General features: G+C 53.3%; 1 protein-coding gene across 1 annotated transcript; it reads left to right on the forward strand.

Annotated features, from left to right (window-relative positions):
• The first annotated feature begins 2343 nt into the window (after window positions 1-2343).
• Window positions 2344-9727, forward strand: LOC134512349 (sentrin-specific protease 2-like). Its single transcript, XM_063327789.1, has 10 exons — window positions 2344-2439; window positions 2906-3008; window positions 3157-3214; window positions 4217-4379; window positions 5714-5845; window positions 6269-6472; window positions 6592-6671; window positions 7780-7864; window positions 8596-8691; window positions 9133-9727. Exons 1-10 carry the CDS (start codon window positions 2344-2346, stop codon window positions 9193-9195), a joined length of 1080 nt encoding a protein of 359 aa, XP_063183859.1. The 3' UTR covers window positions 9196-9727.
• Window positions 9728-21232: the final 11505 nt, after the last annotated feature.

Raw genomic sequence — 21232 nt, forward strand, 5'->3', positions numbered from 1 at the left:
TTGTAAATAGTTCAACTTGAAGTTGTTTGGCAGTGGTTTAAGCACGATTCCATGTTGGTTTAGCAAATGAATTTCGGAATGCTTAATCTGGAATGCCCATTAGGCTGAATATTCAGGTTTAAGAGATGCTACAAAGATAAACCAGGTGATTTTTGAAAAAAATCCGGTACTGCGGTGTCATGAGTGAGCATTCTTGATCATAATTGACACAAAATTTAGAACTGTTTGGTTTTAGGAAAAAATAGAATTCTGCTGCTGCTGAACTTGAAATGTTCTTTAATCTCTTGAAAGAAAGAAAACCTTCTAGTGTGGTCAAACCAAGCGTTTAGGCAACGGGACTGAAGTTAAGCTTTATACTGATTAAAAAAAAGTCTACCATGCTAATTAGGTTCTGTCATTACCAAAGATGATTGCAAGTAAATAATAGAGTAGAGGGGGTGTTATTTTAGACCAGTGTCTGAGTGTGTTACACAGAATTGCATTTTCGGCCGGTGGAAAATGATGATTTGTTTGGAAGTGTGAAGCCTGCATATGTAATGACACTTGTGCCGGTGTGTGTATATATGCATATATATGCACCACGCAGCAGGGGAGGGAGCAGAGCCCATCTCCAGGAGCGCTGACCACCTCTCTGGTGACACCGGGAGGACAGAACAGGGTCTCCGCACGCCTCCCCCAAACCCATCCTCCCAGCTCAGATCAGATGTGGACCCGACACTGCAGCCGGGCTTCGGTGAGATGATGTGCCACCCCCATGCAAGCCCCTGCCACGGCAATGGTGGCAGGAAGCTGAGGGACCCCTGCCCGGCACTCCTAGTCCTTCTCGGTCCACAAAGTGGTGGTGATGGCGGTGTCCCTTCTGAGCTGAGTGACAAACACCACCGCGACAGCCCGTGGAGAAGGAGGAACGTCTGGGAGGGGTTGGTGGGCAGGGGAGAAGACGGGCAGCAATTCAGATGTGCCCTGCTCAGCTCAGGCAGGAGCCGAGTTCACGGTCTGCGATTTTACACCCCGAGTAAGACCGCCCAGACCCATGCTTGGCCACGAGACGGAGTCTGCCTCCTGGAGTGCCTGTTTTGGGGTGGGAAGCAGGGACAAGCTGCGAGGTGCCTTTAGGTGCCAACTGGCTAAACACACACGAGCCATAAGGCAGCTGTGGTGACAAACTGACTCATATCCAAGGGGATGGTACCCAAGGCAAAGAACCGCCAAGATTAGCCAGCGAAAGCCCCAGGTTCTGCTGCAGGGTGGGAGAAACTGCGGCTGGGGGGACATGCCTGGCAGAGGAATCCTGCAGCCCCAGGGCTGGCTCCACACCTGTGCCCAGGGTAGGGGGTCCCAAGGCAGGAGAGAAGCCTCAGCATCACCCTGTGCCACAGGGCAGCTGTACGAGTCTCACGTGGGACACATCTGCCTTGGGGGCAGGGAAGAGCCCTTCCCCAAAAGACCATCCTTCCCCCTTTCCTAGAATATTGTCCGGTGGGTTCAGCGCTCTGGCTTTCTCTCCACTGTGGACAGAAACAGGAGCGCTGCAGGTGAGCTTTGGCTTCACAGAGCTAAACCGAGAAAAACCTTGCATTTTTCCTTATTCAGGAACTCAAACAAATGGATGGGGAGAGGAGAGGGAGGGAGAAGCCTTAGTCAGAGCCCTGAAGCAGAAGTGAAGCGGCAATTAAGTTCCTAAAGGAACGAGGAAGGTCGTTTTCATTAAACCAGACCCCACCATCACTTAAGACTCCCTGCAGGCATAAAAAGCTAGTGGGACCTCCTGTGACAAGGGCTGCCCCAAACGGCCATTCCTGCCCTGAGCCCTTCCATCTGCCCCCTTTGCTCCTCTTAAGACTTAAAAACTTGTTTTCACGCCTCATGCGTCTCTCCAGGAGAGAAAAGTCTCTCCGGGACGAGGCTGCAGCAACACGTGCACATTTCCACCCCACAGGCAACAGCTGATAAACCATTAGGAAGCACTGCATTAAAAAAAAAAAACCCTGGACAGCGGGGCAGGGCAAGGGATTGCCCCCGAGAGCCAGCCGAGGCCACCAGGAGCCAGCCCAGCACTCGCCAGCCTGCTTGCCAGCCCCACAGCGGCCGCTTTAGCCGGGCTCCCTGCAGCGGGCCCTTGGCCGCCGCTACATCACGGTTCGTCACCATGGTCGAACGCCGCGTCCGCGTCCCTAGTTGCACCGCTGCCATGGCGGAGCCGGGCGCAGGCACCGCAGCTCCCCAGCGGATGGGCAAAAAGCGGTGGCTGCGCTACCTCGATAGCGCTGGGTAAGCCCGGCAGTGCCATTCCCTCACCGCCGGGGAGCACAGGAGGCAGCAGGGGGCGCGCAAGGACCCGTGATGCCCGCCTCCGTCCTGCGGGAGGCGGAAGGGCTTCTCCAGCCTCTGGGTCCTCCGTGGGGCCCCTCCGGCCTCCGACGGGCCCCCCGGGCCTCTGTGGGTCCCTCGCGAGGTCCCTCCGGCCTCTGCGGGGCCTCTCCCTAAAGGGAGACGAACCCGTCCCCCTCCACGGCCGTCCAGGGCTCGGCTCGGGGCTTTCTGGGAGGGAAAGCTCCCCGCCTGGCCGGGGGCGGGCCGGCACAGGCCCGGCCCAAGCGGGGAGGAGGCGGCGGAGGGCTGGGCGGCCGTTCCCGCCGCCTGCCCGTCCCTCCCCTCCATTTCGCAGGGGCGGGGGCGCTCCCCGGCAGCCAATAGGGAGGCGGTGCCGGGCGCGCGGGCCGGGCGCCCTTCCGCCGCGTGCCGGCGCGGGCCGTGTGTCCCGATGGCTGCTGGGGGCCCTCGGCGCCCTCCTCGCCGCCGCCCGCCGCCCCGCCCGAGGGCCTTTCGCCGGAGGGGGAAACCTTTGGGCTCTGGAAAGTAACTTTGGAAGTTTGGGTCCTGTGAAGGGGAGTCAGCCTGGTAGAAGCTGAAGGAAGTTTCAACCCGCGGTTCTGTGTGTTCTTTCCTCAGCACTTGTGCACCTGCGGACGATCCTGCCGAGACTGAGGCAAAAAAGAGAAGGACAGGTATTGCACGGTACAGAAGTCTTTAATGTGCCTGATTTTTCTGAGGTTTCATCTACCTTAGAAAACTCTGGCTTCTGTACTTGTTTTTACTTGAAAAGTAAAATTGCAAGTTGACTTATTTTTCTAATACTGCTGCTTTTCTGTGCAGGTGTCAAATGGGTAGATGTTTGCTGCCCAGAGCCATCTCAGGCAGATGTTGTGACCAGGTGGAGTCTCTTTTCGTCACGGTTCTTGTTTCTTTTGGCTCTGTGTGCGTGTCTCTTTCCGTCCCTGTTCTTCTCCCCGCTTTAAAGCCTGGCGCTCTCTTTAGCCGTGCGGCACTGTTGTGTGCTTAAATTGTCAGTGGTTCACCTAAGCTCGAGGGGAGAGAAGGAAAGAAAGGAACTGGGAGAGTAGGATGGGTTCAAGTAACAGGAACACTTTCTTGCCTTTTTTTGTGGCTTTAACTACCAAGGGAAGTCATTTGACAAAGCTTGTGATGCCTACTCTTACCACGCTGGACTGAAAGTGGAGAATACCGTGAGAGTCTGTTGTAGGTCTCCCTCCTGGAAAAGGTCTCCCTGCCCTTGTCTTTGGTGACAAGGCAACTTCTTGGTTTTGAAGAAGGCACATGTATATGGACAACTTTAATGTCTGTGTATGTGTTTGCTCTTCAGAGTCTGCGTGGTTTTACTGGTAATCCTCTCCAAATGGGGACAGTCACTCTCTTGACTAGCCTACAGAAGGCAAGTAAATATCCTGTAGGTGTCCCATTTGTAGTTCCCTGTGCTGGTCTGAGTTTCCGTAAGCTAACTCTATGTGGCTGCAGGTAGAGTTGCAGGCGTTCATGTTATACCTTGCAGTATAAGCCCTAGCACGCAGCCTTTATCCCCAGTAGATCCCAGAGCACTTGACAGAGGAAGTGCTGGTTGCTTCCCTGTTTTCCAAAGAATGAAACTGATCAAGAGAAACCAAAGGAGTCTTGCACAGGGAGGTGGGAAGGAATTTACAAAGCCTCCAGCGCTTGATTCTATCCCAGTCTTGCTGCTCCCGAAAGAATCGTGCTGGAAGCTGAGAGGATGTTGTCACAGGGGTGCAACCGAGGCTGTAGTCAGCAGGAGCCTTGAAAAAGCATTTCTTATCCCAAAGGTGAATTCTTGAGAATTCCGTGGGACAGTACAGGTCCACAGCTCACTGCTCTCTCTCTTTCTCTCTCCCTCTCCTCGCAGGGGCTCCCCACCAGCAGAAGATACTCCGCAACAGGATGGACCAGCGAAACAAGCGGTACCTCTGTCACCTGGTGAGGCCAAAAAGTCACCTGCCTGTGATGTGGAAGAAAAGAAACTGCCAAGGCTGCAGAAAAGAGCAGGCGGCTTTACTCCGCTCACAGAGGTACCGTAGCTGACAGGCTGTTGGACAAAACTGAAGGCTGTGAAACAGCTGCAAGGAACCCCATTTGTTATAGGTGGTTCTTCAGGCTTTTTGAAATCTGAAGAACTGGGGTTTAACCTGTTAGGGAGTGTCTGCGGCTGTGACTTCCCAGTGCAAAGGTCAGCACTAAAGCTGGTTTGAAGGATTTACAGGATTTAAGCATCTTATGCTCCACGCACTCCTTCAGTTGTGCTCTAACCTAAGGGTTTGTGGGGCTTCTGTTACTCGGGCAAAAATGAGTCCAGGTTTAGCAGCAGTCTCCCAGAGCAGTGCTGATTCCTACAGTTATATGGGATCTGCCTCTCAACCTGTCCTACCATGAAGATAGAACTTGTAATAGAAGCTTTTACTGCTCCGTGGTGTTGCCTTGCTTGTGGGGGACCTGAGCATCCTGCGTGCGTACGTCCTCGGGATGTCACCGAGCCGTGGATGCGCACTGGGCATGGTTACGCTGCGTGTAGCAGTGGTCACAGGAGTTCACTTAGTTACGCTATGCAACAGGGAGGGGGAGTTCAGGTTCCCCTGCTTGTCTGAATTTTGGCTGCTCTTATTCTTGGGAGTTGCCATCTAATTGAGTGCCCCCTTTTTTGCCTACAGAGGATTGACTTGGAAAGGGCTAGCAAGTCCAGAGTTTACCACGTCTGCGGGGTGATGCTCAGTACAAGGAAAACCAGGGGTTTTCTTATCCTGCTAGCCCACGTTCAACCGAGAAGAAGATGCTCTTGCAGTTCAGAGTATTTTATACTAGCAGACCTAGTGGTTTATTTGCATTCCTTAGGCAGACTTAGATGGAAACGTCCAAATTACAACCAGTTGCATGCACAGCCTGGACTCCCGATTGCCTGACTGCAGTGTAGCTGCCTCAGTTTCTCCCTTTGCTGGTGCTTCAGGTCCCTTGAAGTTCCCCCACCCTCACATTCTTTCAGGCTCCTGACTCAGCTGCCTTGGCATGGAGAATGCCTGCTGCGGTTGGCTTAAACCTCAGCGTTGCGAGGGCTGCAGCACCACATGGGAAAGGCGTTTGATGTGTGTTTGCCAGTCCCCGCGTTTTATCTCAGCTTCCTTGGTGAAAACAAATTGAGGCAAACCTGGCCCCCAAAGTTCCAAGTTAGGATGCTGAAACCAACCAAGCAACAAAAAGGGGCGATTGCTAACCTAGCCGAAAGCCAGCAAAGGCAGTTGCTCTGTCACCTGAGCTTCATTTCCAGGCCGTGTTTGAGTTGAAAGCTGCCCACAGGTTGGCATGCTCGATGCTCTGTTTCACAAGTCCTTCCCCATTTAATTGTTCATTTCAGGCCATGGAGAGAGAGGTCATTGCTGCATTAGGCAAAGGTGAGCCGGATGAGGTCATGAGCAGTGCCTTCAAACTAAGGGTCACGCGCCAGGACATCCGCACCCTAAGGAACCTTTGCTGGCTAAACGATGAGGTAAAAGTAGCTGCAGCACAGGGATCTTCTAATGGAGCGTTTATTTCAAAATACCCCTTCACCGTGTACAGAAGTCTTTGCAAAGTTATTTGATGAGCTGCACTGCAGAGCCCAGAAATCTCTGCACAGTTCTTATTTTAGGTACTGAAGGGTCCAGTGCTTCTGGCAATTCCTTTACTTCTCTTGTGCAGCTTCCAGGAGTTAGTCTAGGTTCTTGGAGTGGGTGGCAGGTGTTTTTACCAAAGTGCAGTTTGATAAACAACTGTAACCAAGTGCGAAATTCTCACAACAAAAGCTGACAGCTGAGGCTGGAGTTCTCTCAGCTGCGTACTTCAGGGTGGCCAGAAAAGAGATGTTGCTGTGCTTTTCATTTGGTAAGCTAGTGTCTTATTTTACATCTCAAGCTTACTCTTTATGGTACAGGTCATTAATTTCTACATGGGCCTTGTGATGGAAAGAAGTAAGAAAGAAGGATATCCATCAGTCCACGCTTTTAGTTCATTCTTTTATGAAAAACTTACTTCTGGGGGCTACCAAGCCGTAGGAAGATGGACCAGGCGTGTGGATCTCTTCCACAAGGACATCATCTTAGTGCCCATTAACTTGCGCTTGCACTGGACACTAGCGGTGAGTCAAACGGGCTTGTTATTTAGAGTTGGGTGGGGAGAAAAAGCCAGCAAGAAAAATCATTGAGGTTTGTGCAGCACAAGGTTGCGCTTTGTCTAACAGTCACCTTTTAATAACAGGTCATCGACACCAGAAAGAAGACGGTCAAATACTACGACTCTCTGGGACAAGAAGGGGACAAGATTTGTGAGACTTTGCTGTAAGTAACTGCTCAGTCATTGCTTTTGTGTTGTGAATTAGGAGAAGGGTTTTTGGATTTTGCCCCTGTGACACGGCTGCAAGTTTTCCCATTTGTTGTAGAAAACAAAGCAGGATTCGCTTGCTGCGAGTTGTCTGACAGTGACTCCTTATCTGGTCTCACGTCGTCCCCTCCACCCAGTGTCTTGGATGCCTGGCTTCTGCCACCTTCCCCCTATATCCCAGACAAAGACATGGTAGCCCCGTGGCACAGGGGCACCAACTGCGTTAGTGATCGATAAAACCGGGCTGTTGACGAAAGGGAAACGTTTCAGGGAAGAAGTGTTTCAAGATGCCACTGGGTGTTCTTTGTCATTCTGACATTCTCGCTCAAGACAGGTACCGTGTAGCAAGCTTTTCCAGCTGTGTCGGCTGGCACGCACACCTCTCCAATGGAACGGGGACAGGTTTTCCTGTTGTGCCAGCAGGCATCCTTAGAAGTCTCTGCCACTGATGCGGAAGTAGTAAAAACCCTTAATGCAACAGCTTTGTAGCCCAAGAGCAAGGAGAGCGGCCCCACAGAGAGAAACCAAGCGTTGGTTTAGTGCGGTGCTCTCCTGACCAGTTAACAGCAGCTGCCTGGGAAAGGGTGTAAGAACAGGTCTGCATCCGGTCCTTTTTTCCAGCAAGTGGTGGCCTGGAAACTTCCTCGGCCAGAGGTACTGGCCCAAAAGCTTTTGTATTTGTTCTTCCGGAGGTGCACGCAGTCTGTGGGATTCAGGCACAGGGTGGAATGACGACATGAGGGTTCCTCGCTTGGTTTTTCTGTTCTTCCTCTGAAAACATGTGATTTGGGGTTTTTTGACCTCTACTAAGCAATGAACTTAGGCTTTTGTGGAAGCCTCTGTTGGAATTGTCGGTCTCATTGCTGGTCACTAGCTCACAGCCTCTCGCAGTGTTTGTAAATTTAAGATTTGGATTTTTCCTCCCAATGCCTTAAATCAGCTGCTGTGAGGATCCTCTGACACTTTACTCTCCTGCCATTTGTCTTCCTGGGATCTTTCAGCAGCTCTTTTTTTCTCGGCCTAAATTACAGCGATGAAAAGTGATTTTTCTTTTGTTTTAAACAGCAAATACCTGCAAGAAGAAAGCCGCGAAAAAAGACACGTGAAGCTGAATGCTTCAGAGTGGACTATTCACAGCATGGAGCCACACGTAAGCGAACACTACTTGCACTTGAAATGTGAACTAGAACTCCTTGTCACAGAGCTCTTAACGCTTTCTCATAAGGCCAGGACTTTAGAGAACAGCCATAAGCATCTTCTTATGGCACCACATCGGGCTGCAAGAGGACCAGGAAACCAGGCTGGGATGAAATCTTTGAGCAGTGCCTCTCCTTGCCGGCTGAATACTTTCTTCGTTTTTTGGGTTTTGGTTTTTTTTTTTTTTTTTTTTTTTTTTTAATTCCTCTGCCACGTGAAGGTGAATTTGGCTTTGCCCCCATTTCACAAGTCCAATTTCAAGTCTCTTTAGCAGTTGTCAGAGCACGTAGGCTTCTGGTTTGCAGCCCAAATCCTGGCACGTGACAAAGCAAGGGGTTGAGCTGATGTTTCTCAACAAGTTAATAATGCAGCACCTAAAGACTCGATTTAAGGAACGTCACTTCAGAAAGACACAGTACGAACCTCAAGACACCTTGCAGGGAGGAAGCCTGCTGTCCCTTATCAGCCTGCGAGGAATTTGGATTGTAACATCCGAGCGCAGGAAGCTGAGGGGAGGGATGATGTGCAGTTCCTGGGGTGTGTTCCTTGTGTTGGGGAGCGGTTATTGGGGATGGTGCAAGTTCAGGAGTGTCTGGTTAGGGTATTTTTGGTAATGGGTGCTACTTCCAAGTTGCTTTTCCTTGAAGACAGAGGCAAATTCTCCATCTTCTTTGCATTTGTTAGGAAATCCCTCAGCAATCGAATGGAAGCGACTGCGGCGTGTTTACCTGCAAATACGCAGATTACATCTGCAGAGACAGACCGATGACCTTTACGCAGGTGAGTGAAGGTTCTAAAGAGCTCCAGCCTCTTCCGCACAGAGCCAAGAGCCAGGGAAGGTACGCAGCGGCTGAGGTATCTGCTCCCAGTGAGATTCCTCCTGGGGGAGATACCGCAGCCAGTGGGTTTGTGGGATCTGGCCTTTGGATCTTTGGGAGAAATGGGTCTCAGCCTCTGACCAATGAAGACACTGGTTCTTTTCCAAGGCAGTGCTCTTCTGTGAAAGTGCTTGTAAGCTGTTGTGTAGTCAAGGAGATCTGGTTTTGGTGGCATGTCACCCTCTTAGGAGCTGTGTGGGTGAATGCCAGGCTGTACCCGAAGGGCAAGTGTTGGCAGTTCTTAAAAGGAACTTCACAATAAAGAATTAACTGGGTGTTTATGGGTATTTTGTGTCTCTTTCTGCCATGAGGTGTATTTAATGGAGTTTTCTTTTCTTTTCAGACCCACATGCCTTACTTCCGTAAGAAGATGGTGTGGGAAATACTCCACCAAGAGCTGCTGTGAGACCCGCACTACAGGAGTAACCCTGGGCTCACCTTCGGGTGACCAGCATTTCTTGTAGTTACTTTTCTAATACCTTATTGGTATTAGAAATTTTTCTCTGTAGGTTAAGAAAACAGTTTTTCTCTGTAGGTTAAGAAGTAGTGGTTAAGATTGTTCTTTTCCCCCCATCCCCGCCTGCCCCTATTTTGGAGACAGTAACTCTCTTTGAAATTAGCTAACACACCTTAAGTGCAAGCTGGAAAGGTTGGTGTCTCCTGGCCAAGGGAAGGTTAAGAACAAATGCTGAGAACTTCCATCACAGAGAGGGCTGCTCACACCTTGCAGTGCATGTGGCCACCTTATGGACAAATGGGACTCATCTGGTGGTGGTCACAGTGCCTGAGCTGAACTTCTCTCACAGCACACGTGGTCACGTTATGGACAAATGGGACTCATCTGGTGGTGGCAACAGTTGTGTGAGCTGAACTTCTCATCCCAACAACAAGGTGCTGAACTGCTGTTTCCTCCAAGAGAGTTTTCTTCTGTTTCTGGAATAATCTACCATCTACTTGATGCCTACAAGTGGATTTGTGATGACCATCAGAAGAAAGCATTTACCATCTTTTGATTTGGGAGAGAAACCCCTGTGGTTGGGGTTGGTTTGGTTTTTTCTGTCTCCAGGGAGTTTTATAATGTGAAAGGAGAAGTATTTATTTATTTTTATTAAAATAAATATTTAAATTATTTGAAGAGCCTTCCTGGAATGAAACTTGATCTGGTAATGAGAGTGATTTTTTTTTTTTTTTTTGTCATTGAAAAATAGGTTGACATATCAATGTGGGTTTTAGCTCACTCACAGTCTCTGGAGGAAGACGACTCTGGCCAGGCTGGGTATCAGAGCACCAAAACCTCCAAGGGATTGTCCCAAAATCCTGAAGGGACAACCAGGACGTTGTTCAGCAGCGAGAATCCCAGTAACAGCCAAGTAGGAGATTATTGCTGCTCTGCCGCAGGCGCTGCCTCCAGGCGTCTGCCCAATGAAGAGCTTGTGTCGATCCTCGCTCTGTTACGCTCAGACCCAGCTAGATCAGTTTAAACATGGTGTTTCCCCCTTTCTTTCATTTTTTCCCCCCTCCTCTAGCTTACAGTCCAGAGCTGGAGTGGGATTTCAGGTCTTTCACTGACCATCGCAGAGGAAAAATTGCCCAATATCTCGTTTGGAAGCCCCGTGTTGGAACACTTGTATAAATAACTCTGTGGTGGTGTTTCTGTAATGGCAGTTACCATCATGGGAGGCGATTCCTGCCCGCTGATGTGGTCTCTCCTCTCCTCAGCTTTGGGGGAAAGATGCTGATTTTGGGGCCATGCCCTCTGTTGCCGTGGGTGGGATCAGCCTTCCCGGTGCTGCTCCTCGCCTGAAGGTCTGCTCTCCTGGGCCGGCTGACGCGGTGGTTTGGCTGTGGTGTGGGTCAGCAGCCACATCGCTCTCTGCTTTCAAACTGATGAGCTTAATCCGTCCCCAAATCAGAGGTGGTTCTCCAAAGGAAGAAGTATTACAAAGGCAAGGTGTCGTGGTTTGTCCCTCCAGGAGATGCTTCATCTTCCCGGGATCCCTGAGGACGTGGAAGATTTTAGCTGTTTATTACCGCTAGGACCTGGTGGCTGAATGCTCGAACTGTCCTTTCCCCTTCCCTTCGGTTCTCGCCATCTGGGGGCTGCAGTTTTGAGGCTGACCCTGTGCTCTGCTGATTACAAAAGCAGAATTAGTTTTCTGGGGGGAAAACCCCAACCAACAAGAAAAGAAGGCCTGCAGAGGGGCAGGTGGTGTAATGACACTACCCAGGTCCTCCTGGGACATCCCTGTTAAGCAGAGGGGGCTCGGGGGTGTGATGGAAGGAGCAGGGTGATGCTGCTGTGAACACCTTCCCTGGTGCCTTCTCTGTCCTCTCCGCGACCCGCCAAGGACTTGTGTGGAGTAAACCCCGTCGGGGGACACCTGCTGCTGGTCACTTGGCAGCGCTTGTGGCTGCTGAAAGCCTCTGTGTCTGAGGGGGTGGGGAAATTGTACGCGTAGCAGCCAGCGTCCCCTCTGTCTCCATGGCTCTGGCCCTTCAGCCGGGGCTCGTGTCCTTGTGCCCCAAGGCGGTTCTCTGAGAGCAGCCCCTGGGGGGCAACAGCCTGTTCACACTGTGCTCTGCATGAGCAGTTGTGTGGGAGCTGGGCCTCGCTTCTCCTTAGGAAATGGCCTTTTGGAGGTGACGAGCTTGCTCTTTCCCGTGCTGATGGGCAAGTGCGTGTGCAGTGTGAGTAATGCCCTGCTGCCCTCGGCAGGGTTGTGGGGGGACACACATCATTGGGCTTCGCACACTTGTGACGCTGCCGAGAGTTGGGGGTGTTCATTCTGGAGAAGAGAAGGCTCCGGGGAGACCTTAGAGCCCCTTCCAGTCCCTAAAGGGGCTCCAGGAGAGCTGGGAAAGACTCTGGATCAGGGAGGGGAGCCATGGGATCAGAGGGAACAATTTCAAACTGAAAGAGGGGAGATTTAGATCAGATACGAGGAAGCAATTCTTTGCGGTGAGGGTGGTGAGACGCTGGAAGAGGTTGCCCGGGGAGGTTGTGGATGCCCCATCCCTCGAGGTGTTCAAGGCCAGGTTGGACGGGGCTTTGAGTAACCTGGTCTGGTGGAAGTTGTCCCTGCCCGTGACAGCAGAGTTGGAACTAGGTGACCATTAAGTTCCCTTTCCTCTTGGAAAAACACACAGACATCTGCCCCTTGGAGAAGCCTCACTTTGCCCTAAGACAGTGCACGCAAACAAGAAACTGCACTCTTCAAACAGCTACAAAAACCAGTCCCAAAACTCCTTGTCCCTCCTCACATCCTTCCCTGCCCCACCAGTTTGACTTTTTCTCTTGGAGAGGCAACAAGAACCCTTACAGATGCTTTGACGCAAACGCAGAAATGGCAACAGCTGACAGAAAAGTGCAAAACACGTGCTAAGGCAACCAAGAAAGCTTGGAAACAAAGCCAAGGCTCCCAAGGGTTATGTTCTGGGCTCGTCCCAAGCAGGCGCAGCTGGCAACTTGGAAACCTGCCATCCTCATGCCCTCGGTTGCCTGACGGAAGGCTCCAAAACCAAAGTGCGCAGGCAACTCGTACCGAAACCCAGCAAAAGGATCGAGAGCAGCTGCCTAGCAAAGGCGAGTTTCTGGGGCGGAAGAAAATACAGGAGGCAGAATGCAACACAAACCCCAACAAGAGCTGCAGGGCATCTCCACAGTTGAAAGGTATCTCTTGACAGAAGGCAGCTGTCAACAGCTGTCTGTTCCCCCTCCTTCCTGCCAAGAGGAGGAAAGGAAAGAGAGGAAGGAAGGAAGGAGGAGGGAGACAGGGAAGGGAAGAAGAGGAAGGAAATCAGGCTCACCCATTGCAAAGCTATAGCCATCCATGCTGAAGGGAGCACTGTAAGAGATGGACTGCAAATTCCCCGACGAGGGGCAGAAGGCCCTCCAAGCCTTCAATGGAAGGCCTCAAACACCCACAAGGAAAGAAATAATGCAGGCCTGACCTTCAAAGAACTCAGAAGGCTAACGCTTCTGGCCCCTGAAAGTGTGGAAGACCTGTCTTGTGAAGACAGGACGGCTCTGCCACAGAGCTTGCTAGTTCTCTGTTCTCAAGGCCATTGTGTCCAAGAAGTGACCTTGGCTTCATTAGCCACCAAATGCATAGGAAAGCACACACCCCCGCATATGCTAATGAAGATTAGAGAGATCACGCTCAAAATGTAGGACTATGGCACTCCTCTCTCCACCCAAATCATGCTACACATCACCTGGGAGAAGGGAGAAACCTGACACAAGGCTGTCCTTGGCAAGGGGGGTGGACCATGCTAATGCAGCAGACATCAAAGGGGAAAATAAGTGCCCCTAGCGGGGAACAAAGAAGAAACAACAGAAGAAGGTACTGCCTGTCAAGATTCTTCCCAAGAAAGAACACCATACCTGGCAAGATTTTTCCAAGAAAGAAGAAGATTATGCCTGGGAAGATTCCCTGAAAAAGACGCTGCAACCAGCACTGGCCATCTCTTCATCTCTGGCTTTTGCTCTGGCTTTGCCTTTCTCTATCCCCCACTTTCTCTTTGCTCTTAGAGTTCTTAAGCAACCACCTTAAGGACCACCTTCAGTACCGCTTGCTATAAGTTCTCCTATACCTGGTGCTAAGGAAAACAATGCATACCTCACCATTTGCCAGCATTTCTCATATACCTAACCAATTCTCTGGACTTGTTAAGACCTATACTAATCATTTGGGGCAGCTAATAAAGGGTTCTAGATGGACCTTGAGATTTACCTCACCTTAGTCCGCACTGTTGGCAATTTACAAACCTGAAGTCACTTACCCCGCGTCCTTCCTGGGAGTGGCACGTGACAAGCACTCCAGCATTTGGGAAATCCTTCCTTTCTGCTCCTTGGCTCTGCCATCATCCTCACAGCTTGTCCCTTCAGCAGCAGCCTTGCTCTCCCCGCTGGAAGCAGGGCGCTCCACGTCACTCTTAGCTGCAGGCCATTTGATGGGCTTCCACTGCCAGGCAGGACCAACAGAGACTGGGAGGCAGTTCTGGGGGCTGCACTTCACTGCCACGCAGAGCAAGCCATGGATGTCATTTCTAGACCAGCTGGGCATCCTTTGAGATGAAAAGCACAGGGGGCGTTGGAAAGAGTTACTCTGAGAGGAATGAAACCAAGGATCCATCCAATCTGCCATCCTCCAACAGACACGCTACAGCAAGTGCTGGAAAAGCAGCCACCTAGAACCAACAAATAGGCAACACCCCCTTCCTGGCCCTGGGCCCTCTCTTCCTGCCCTGCAATGGAAAAAAGCTCATCAGTTATTTTCATTTCTCTCAGCGAGACTGAAAGCTTTTCACTGCACTTTCCACCCAACTCCTTGCCCCAGCAGCAACTTGGAAAATCACCTGCACAAATCAAGCGCATCACAGACAAAGGCTCCAGAGACTGCAGATGCTCTAAAGACTTCTCTAGGAAATGCTTCAGTGCATCACGCTTAGAGAAAACCTTGACCACGGCAGCTCTCAAATGCTTTTGCAAAACTTCCCTGACAACCTCCAAAGGTTTGCACAGACGTTCAGCTACCAACTGCCTTTCAAGTCAAGAAAGCCCACTCAAGGCAGCAGGCTTCCAGACATCCATTCCACACATCTCCTAGAGCTCAGGGGCCACCACTGCTCTGGCAACCACCTGCTGGGCAAGCACACCTAAACATGGGCCTCTGCACACACCCACCTGCCCACCTCTCCTCCTGCCTTTCACAGACAGCTCTGCAGCACCACAGAAGAAGGAAGCAAGTACATTCAAGAGCTCCTTACACTCAAGGTGTCCTTTGAAAACATTGGCCAGATGTTTTGCACAAGGCCACCGACCACAATCAAGGGAGCTCTTGCTTTTTTCCAGAGAAAGAGAGAGGGCGTGGGGGTGGGCTGGGGGGTGAAGAGATCAAGAAATGAGCAGCCACAGAAATGACACTATTTTCTCCTTTTGAAACAATTGGTCCAGGCCAGGGATGGAGAGCACTGCTGGGGGAGACACCTGGGATGTTTCTCTTTCCAGGTGGCACTTGTGAAGAAGGATTGCTTTACAGCTGGTGAAGAACATCATTTCCAGTTTCAAGCAACAACTTCTGGCAAGTGCAACAGGGGAAAAGAGGAACTGGGCTTTCCAGGCTACATCTGGCCTGCAATTCCGCCGCCATGCTCTGCCCTTTTGCAAAAGGACACAGTGCAAATGGCAGAAAATGGCCCTCCTGTGGCCACCGTGGCCTTGAGGGGACCCCAGGCCTGGCAGGAGGAGGGGGCTGGAGCCCAGGGCACACAAGGGCAGCTGCAGGACAGTCCTGCTGCCCCAGGAAAAGCCTTGCACTCCGGCAAGCAAAAGGGGCCTTCGGGGCCTCCTCGGCCGCCCTCATCAGCAAACTTGCTGAGGCTGCACTCTAGCCCTTCCTCCAGGTCATTGAGGAAGAGATTGAACAGGCCGTTGGTGATGTCACTGGCCTGCCGTTAGGCAAGCAGGCACCTCTGCGGCTGGCCCACGGCTCGCTCAGCAGACAGAGCTTCTCAATCCAAGCCCGCTTGGGAGAGGAGGAGGCGGCAAAGAGGGACGAGTGCCCACACTGGGTGGGACGAGTGCCCACATTGGGTGGGATGAGTGCCCACACTGGGTGGGCCCAGCCACAAGAGGCTCCTTGGAAGCCCCGAGGATGCCCAAACACACCCACAAGCGCAAGTGGCTGGACACCAGCAGCAGCAGCCATGGCGGGCAAGTCGAGCCCATGGAGGTCGACCCGCCGCACAAAAGGGACAAGGTAGAGCCCATGGAGGTCGACCTGCCGCAGACCAGGGACGAGGGAGAGCCCATGGAAGTCGATGCCCCCACAGACGACCAAGAGCCCATGGAGGTGGATCCATCTCCCGCAGCGATGATGGGGCACACCTCCACCACGGCCAGGCTGCCTCCAGCAGCACTGTGCCCAAAGCGCCACAGGACCCTGTGGGCTCTCAGGGACCCTCCACAAAGCCACGGCCCAGCAAGCGGCGCCAGTCCCACAGATGACACTAACCGTAAGTGGGCCATCCACACCGCCACGCGGCAGGCTCAGCAGCAAGATCAGAAGGCTCTCAAGCTGCTGAGCAGCCCTGCTTTCCCTTTCCCCTAGACCCTGCCCCTCACCAAGGGGGGCTATCTCCTCTGCCCTCAGACCTGGGCAAGAGGAAAGGAGAGGGAGAAGGAGAGGGGCTGCCGTCTTCTGCCCAGGAGCCCCACAGCACCAGCAGGAGACCTTGCTGCTCCCTACAACTCCCCGAGAGGAGCTTGGAGCCAGCTGGCTCTCGCTTCTCTTCTCCCAAGTCACCAGGGATAGGACAACAAAGAAAACGGCCTCCAGTTGCGCCAGGGCAGCTTTAGATGGGCTAGTAGCAAAGATTTCCTCACCAAAAGGCTTGAGAAGCACTGGAACAGCCTGCCCAGGGAAAGCCTTGCATCACCATCCCGGCAGGCATTTCAAAGACCTGGAGATGCGCTGCTCAGGGACACGCTTTAGTTGTGGACTCGGCAGTGCCAGGCTAACCGCTGGCCTCCATCACCTTCCATTGCTTTTCCAACCTCAACCGTTCTATGCTTTCTGTTTCAGAGCTGTGGGGAAGAGGTGAGGAGAGGGGCTGCCATCTTCACACCAGCAGCCCCATAGTACCAGCAGCAGTCCCTTGGAGATGGCTGGAGATGGATAGAGAGTGCCGCAGACCATCGCAGTCCACCAGAGATGACCTGACACTGGTGCTGTCCGGTGGTCTGCGGTGGTCTTGCACTGGAAACCACTGGAGTCCGCTGGAAACTGCCAGAGTCCATCTGGAGACCACCAGACATCGCTGGAGACCGCCAGAGACCTCCAGACACTGTTGGAGGCCACTGGAGACCCTCACAGACCACTGCAGACCACCACAGCCTCTCGGACTCCCCTGCAGCGCCACCCAGGTTATTGGGGCCTGGACTTGGCAGCGTTTCACCCTGAGGATGAGAAAGCCAGTGGCGGGTGGCTGTCCTCAGCTAGCCCTCGCCTCAGCTAACCAATGGGTGGCTGAAGAAGAAGCCAGACCCACCCTGGCTGTGCCCACACAATAGCAACAGGGCACCAAAGATGCCCCAGCCCTGGAAACATTCAAGATGCACACACAGCTCTTCCTTTGCGCAAGCACAAGAGTTCCGCACTGACACAGAGAAGTTTGGGCAAGGCTGGACAAGAAACCACTCAAAAACCAACGAAAACCAAACAAAAACAATCAAAGCCAGTTAAAAAGCCAATAACAAACCCAAGAAAAAGCAGGAGCCCTTGCCATCGCACAACTTCCTCCAAAGCATCCCCGCCAAGCTCCTCGTCAGCCACCTCTACCAGGACGGGATGCCAGCATCTACCCATGCAGAAGAGGTGGCACCACTTCCCGAGGGCTGGTGGTGGGAGGATGGGAAAGAAGGGCCCGTGCAACCCTGCGCTATCAACAAAAGAAGTGTTTATTGGTGGGAGATGTTGCAGGCGACCCTGCAGGATGTCCACAGAGTTTTTCTTCTCCCACCTAAGTTTGGCTGCAGAGGCTCGGCTGCCCGTAGGGAGCTGGCCCGGTGGCTCCTGCGAGGCCGTTGGTGCCATCTCATGGAAGGAGCCAGGGTGTGCTGCTGTTGTGCCACATCATCCCTCTGCAGCTCCATCCACTTCCATGGCTTCCTCCATGTCTCCAGGTTAGTCCACCTCCATGGGTTCTTCTTGATCTTGAGGTCGAGCCACTGCCACGGGCACCACGCTGCTCCCTGCTGTATTGGCAGACGTTAGCCACACGCCACGCCTTGGTGGATTGACACGCGTGGCCTGTGCATTGTTCTTCAATGCTGACAGGTGATGCCCATGCCTGGGTCTCACACCATTCCCTGGCAGGCAGACGCGCTTGGGCTGCACCCCGTTACCTGCTGGGCCTAAAGCCAGGCACTGCATGCCGTGGATGGCAGAAGCCAGGAGGATGGGGCTCAAGCCATGAGAGGTGATCTTGTTCCTCCTCCTCCTCCTGCGCTGATTGCGCTTCCTGCTCCTGGCAGGTGCCTTCCTCCTCCGCACTTGCAGGGCGCAGCTCTGGGGCGTCCCACGCCAAGGTGGGCAGCCATCCGCCTTGCTCCTCTTCCTTCCAGCCATGCTTGGCATCGCAGGGCCAGGAAGCTCAGCAAACTGGGGGCCACCTGCATAGGCCCCTGCTTTTATAGGTGCCCAGCAACAGGCAGTGAGGTGGCTGCTGACATCAGGAGCCCACTGTGATGTCGATTGTGACTCATGCCTGTGGCCAAATATGGCAGGTTTGGGCATGGGGGGCCTGTGGCCTGAAACGTGCCCAAATGTTGGCAGAAGGATGAGGGTCCATGGCGCTGAGGGCCCCTTCCCTGGGGCTTGCTCCGCTCTCCCATCATGCTTGCCCAGGAGAAAGGCTGTCCCTTGCAGACAGGGACCACCCTCCAGCTCCCCTCATCACCCCTGGCCTCCAGCCACCTCCTCGTCCCACACATTCACAGAAGGAGAAAGCTTGGAAGGGACCTCTGGAGATCAACTAGTCCAACCCCCCTGCCAAAGCACGTTCAACTAGAGCAGCTTGCACAGGAACACGTCCAGGCGGGTTTTGAGGGTCTCCAGACAAGGAGACTCCACCACCTCCCTGGGCAGCCTCTTCCAGTGCTCTGACACCCTCAAAGTAAAGAAGTTCCTCCTCATGTTTACATGGAACTTCCTGCGCTCAAGTCTCTGCCCGTTACCCCTTGTCCTCTCACTGGGCACCACTCAAAAGAGCCTGGCCCCGTCCTCCTGGCAACCCGCCCTTCAACTATTTAGAAGCGTTGAAAAGATGCCCCCTCAGTCCTCTTTTTTCCAGACTAAAAAGACACAAATCCCTCAGCCTTTCTTCCTAAGAGACATGGTCCAGTCTCCTCATCAACTTTGTAGCCCTTTGCTGTACCCTCTCCAGCGGTTCCCTGTCCTTCTGCAACCGGCGAGCCCAGAACTGGACACACCACTCCAGATGCGGCCTCACCAGGGCAGAGTAGAGGGGGAGCATGACCTCCCGCCATCTGCTTGCCACGCTCTTCTGGATGCACCCCAGCATGCCATCGGCCTCCTTGGACACAAGGGCACATTGCTGCCTCATGGTCATCCTCTTGTCCACCAGGACTCCCACGTCTCTTTCCACACAGCTGCTCTCCAGCAGCTCGGCCCCTAACCTCTACTCGTACGGGGGCTTAGCCCTCCCCAGGGACAGCACCCTACACTTGCCCTTCTTCAATTTCAGAACGGTTCTCTCCGCCCAGCTCTCCAGCCTGTCCAGGGCTCGCTGGATGGCGCCACAGCCTTCTGCTCTGTCAGCCACCCCTCCCACTTTTGGATCATCACCAAACTTGCTGAGGCTGCACTCTAGCCCTTCCTCCAGGTCATTGAGGAAGAGATTGAACAGGACTGTGCCCACTACTGACCCCTGGGGAACACCACTTCTCACTGACCTCCAACTAGACTCTGTGCCCCTCATCGCGACCCTCCGAGCTCTAGCTTTCAACGACTTTTCAAGCCACCCCACTGTCCGTTCATCTAACCCACACTTCCTAAGTTTCCTTAAGAGGATGCCGTGGGAGAACGTGGCAAAAGGACCCCCTATTACAACTCTTGATTCCATCAAAGCGATCCTAAGACTCTTCACAGATTTGTTTTACAGTTGACAGAACCCTCTTGGCTTTGGCCATGTTATCACCTGCTACCATTCACTTCGGAGTATTTGCACATGCCAAGCCCCTAAGTGGGCCATTCTCACCGCCCCGCGGCAGGCTCAGCAGCAAGATCACAGGGCTCTCAAGCTGCTGAGGAGCCCTGCTTTCCCTTTCCCCCAGACCCTGCCCCTCACCAAGGGGGGACATCTCCTCTGCCCTCAGACCTGGGCAAGAGGAAAGGAGAGGGAGAGGGAGAGGGGCTGCCATCTTCTGCCCGCCAGCCCCACAGCACCAGCAGGAGACCTTGCTGCTCCCTACAACTCCCCGAGAGGAGCTTGGAGCCAGCTGGCTCTCGCTTCTCTTCTCCCAAGTCACCAGGGATAGGACAACAAAGAAAACGGCCTCCAGTTGCGCCAGGGCAGCTTTAGATGGGCTAGTAGCAAAGATTTCCTCACCAAAAGGCTTGAGAAGCACTGGAACAGCCTGCCCAGGGAAAGCCTTGCATCACCATCCCGGCAGGCATTTCAAAGACCTGGAGATGCGCTGCTCAGGGACACGCTTTAGTTGTGGACTCGGCAGTGCCAGGCTAACCGCTGGCCTCCATCACCTTCCATTGCTTTTCCAACCTCAACCGTTCTATGCTTTCTGTTTCAGAGCTGTGGGGAAGAGGTGAGGAGAGGGGCTGCCATCTTCACACCAGCAGCCCCATAGTACCAGCAGCAGTCCCTTGGAGATGGCTGGAGATGGATAGAGAGTGCCGCAGACCATCGCAGTCCACCAGAGATGACCTGACACTGGTGCTGTCCGGTGGTCTGCGGTGGTCTTGCACTGGAAACCACTGGAGTCCGCTGGAAACTGCCAGAGTCCATCTGGAGACCACCAGACATCGCTGGAGACCGCCAGAGACCTCCAGACACTGTTGGAGGCCACTGGAGACCCTCACAGACCACTGCAGACCACCACAGCCTCTCGGACTCCCCTGCAGCGCCACCCAGGTTATTGGGGCCTGGACTTGGCAGCGTTTCACCCTGAGGATGAGAAAGCCAGTGGCGGGTGGCTGTCCTCAGCTAGCCCTCGCCTCAGCTAACCAATGGGTGGCTGAAGAAGAAGCCAGACCCACCCTGGCTGTGCCCACACAATAGCAACAGGGCACCAAAGATGCCCCAGCCCTGGAAACATTCAAGATGCACACACAGCTCTTCCTTTGCGCAAGCACAAGAGTTCCGCACTGACACAGAGAAGTTTGGGCAAGGCTGGACAAGAAACCACTCAAAAACCAACGAAAACCAAACAAAAACAATCAAAGCCAGTTAAAAAGCCAATAACAAACCCAAGAAAAAGCAGGAGCCCTTGCCATCGCACAACTTCCTCCAAAGCATCCCCGCCAAGCTCCTCGTCAGCCACCTCTACCAGGACGGGATGCCAGCATCTACCCATGCAGAAGAGGTGGCACCACTTCCCGAGGGCTGGTGGTGGGAGGATGGGAAAGAAGGGCCCGTGCAACCCTGCGCTATCAACAAAAGAAGTGTTTATTGGTGGGAGATGTTGCAGGCGACCCTGCAGGATGTCCACAGAGTTTTTCTTCTCCCACCTAAGTTTGGCTGCAGAGGCTCGGCTGCCCGTAGGGAGCTGGCCCGGTGGCTCCTGCGAGGCCGTTGGTGCCATCTCATGGAAGGAGCCAGGGTGTGCTGCTGTTGTGCCACATCATCCCTCTGCAGCTCCATCCACTTCCATGGCTTCCTCCATGTCTCCAGGTTAGTCCACC

Source organism: Chroicocephalus ridibundus, chromosome 2, assembly GCF_963924245.1.
Source record: "Chroicocephalus ridibundus chromosome 2, bChrRid1.1, whole genome shotgun sequence".
Taxonomy (NCBI): domain Eukaryota; kingdom Metazoa; phylum Chordata; class Aves; order Charadriiformes; family Laridae; genus Chroicocephalus; species Chroicocephalus ridibundus.

Coding starts and splice junctions, on each gene's coding strand:
- LOC134512349 (XM_063327789.1), top strand. CDS start 2,344: ATGCCCGCCTCCGTCCTGCGGGAGGCGGAAGGGCTTCTCCAGCCTCTG. Junction 6,672..7,779: donor AAGATTTGTGAGACTTTGCT/GTAAGTAACTGC, acceptor TGTTTTAAACAG/CAAATACCTGCAAGAAGAAA. Junction 7,865..8,595: donor TTCACAGCATGGAGCCACAC/GTAAGCGAACAC, acceptor TGCATTTGTTAG/GAAATCCCTCAGCAATCGAA.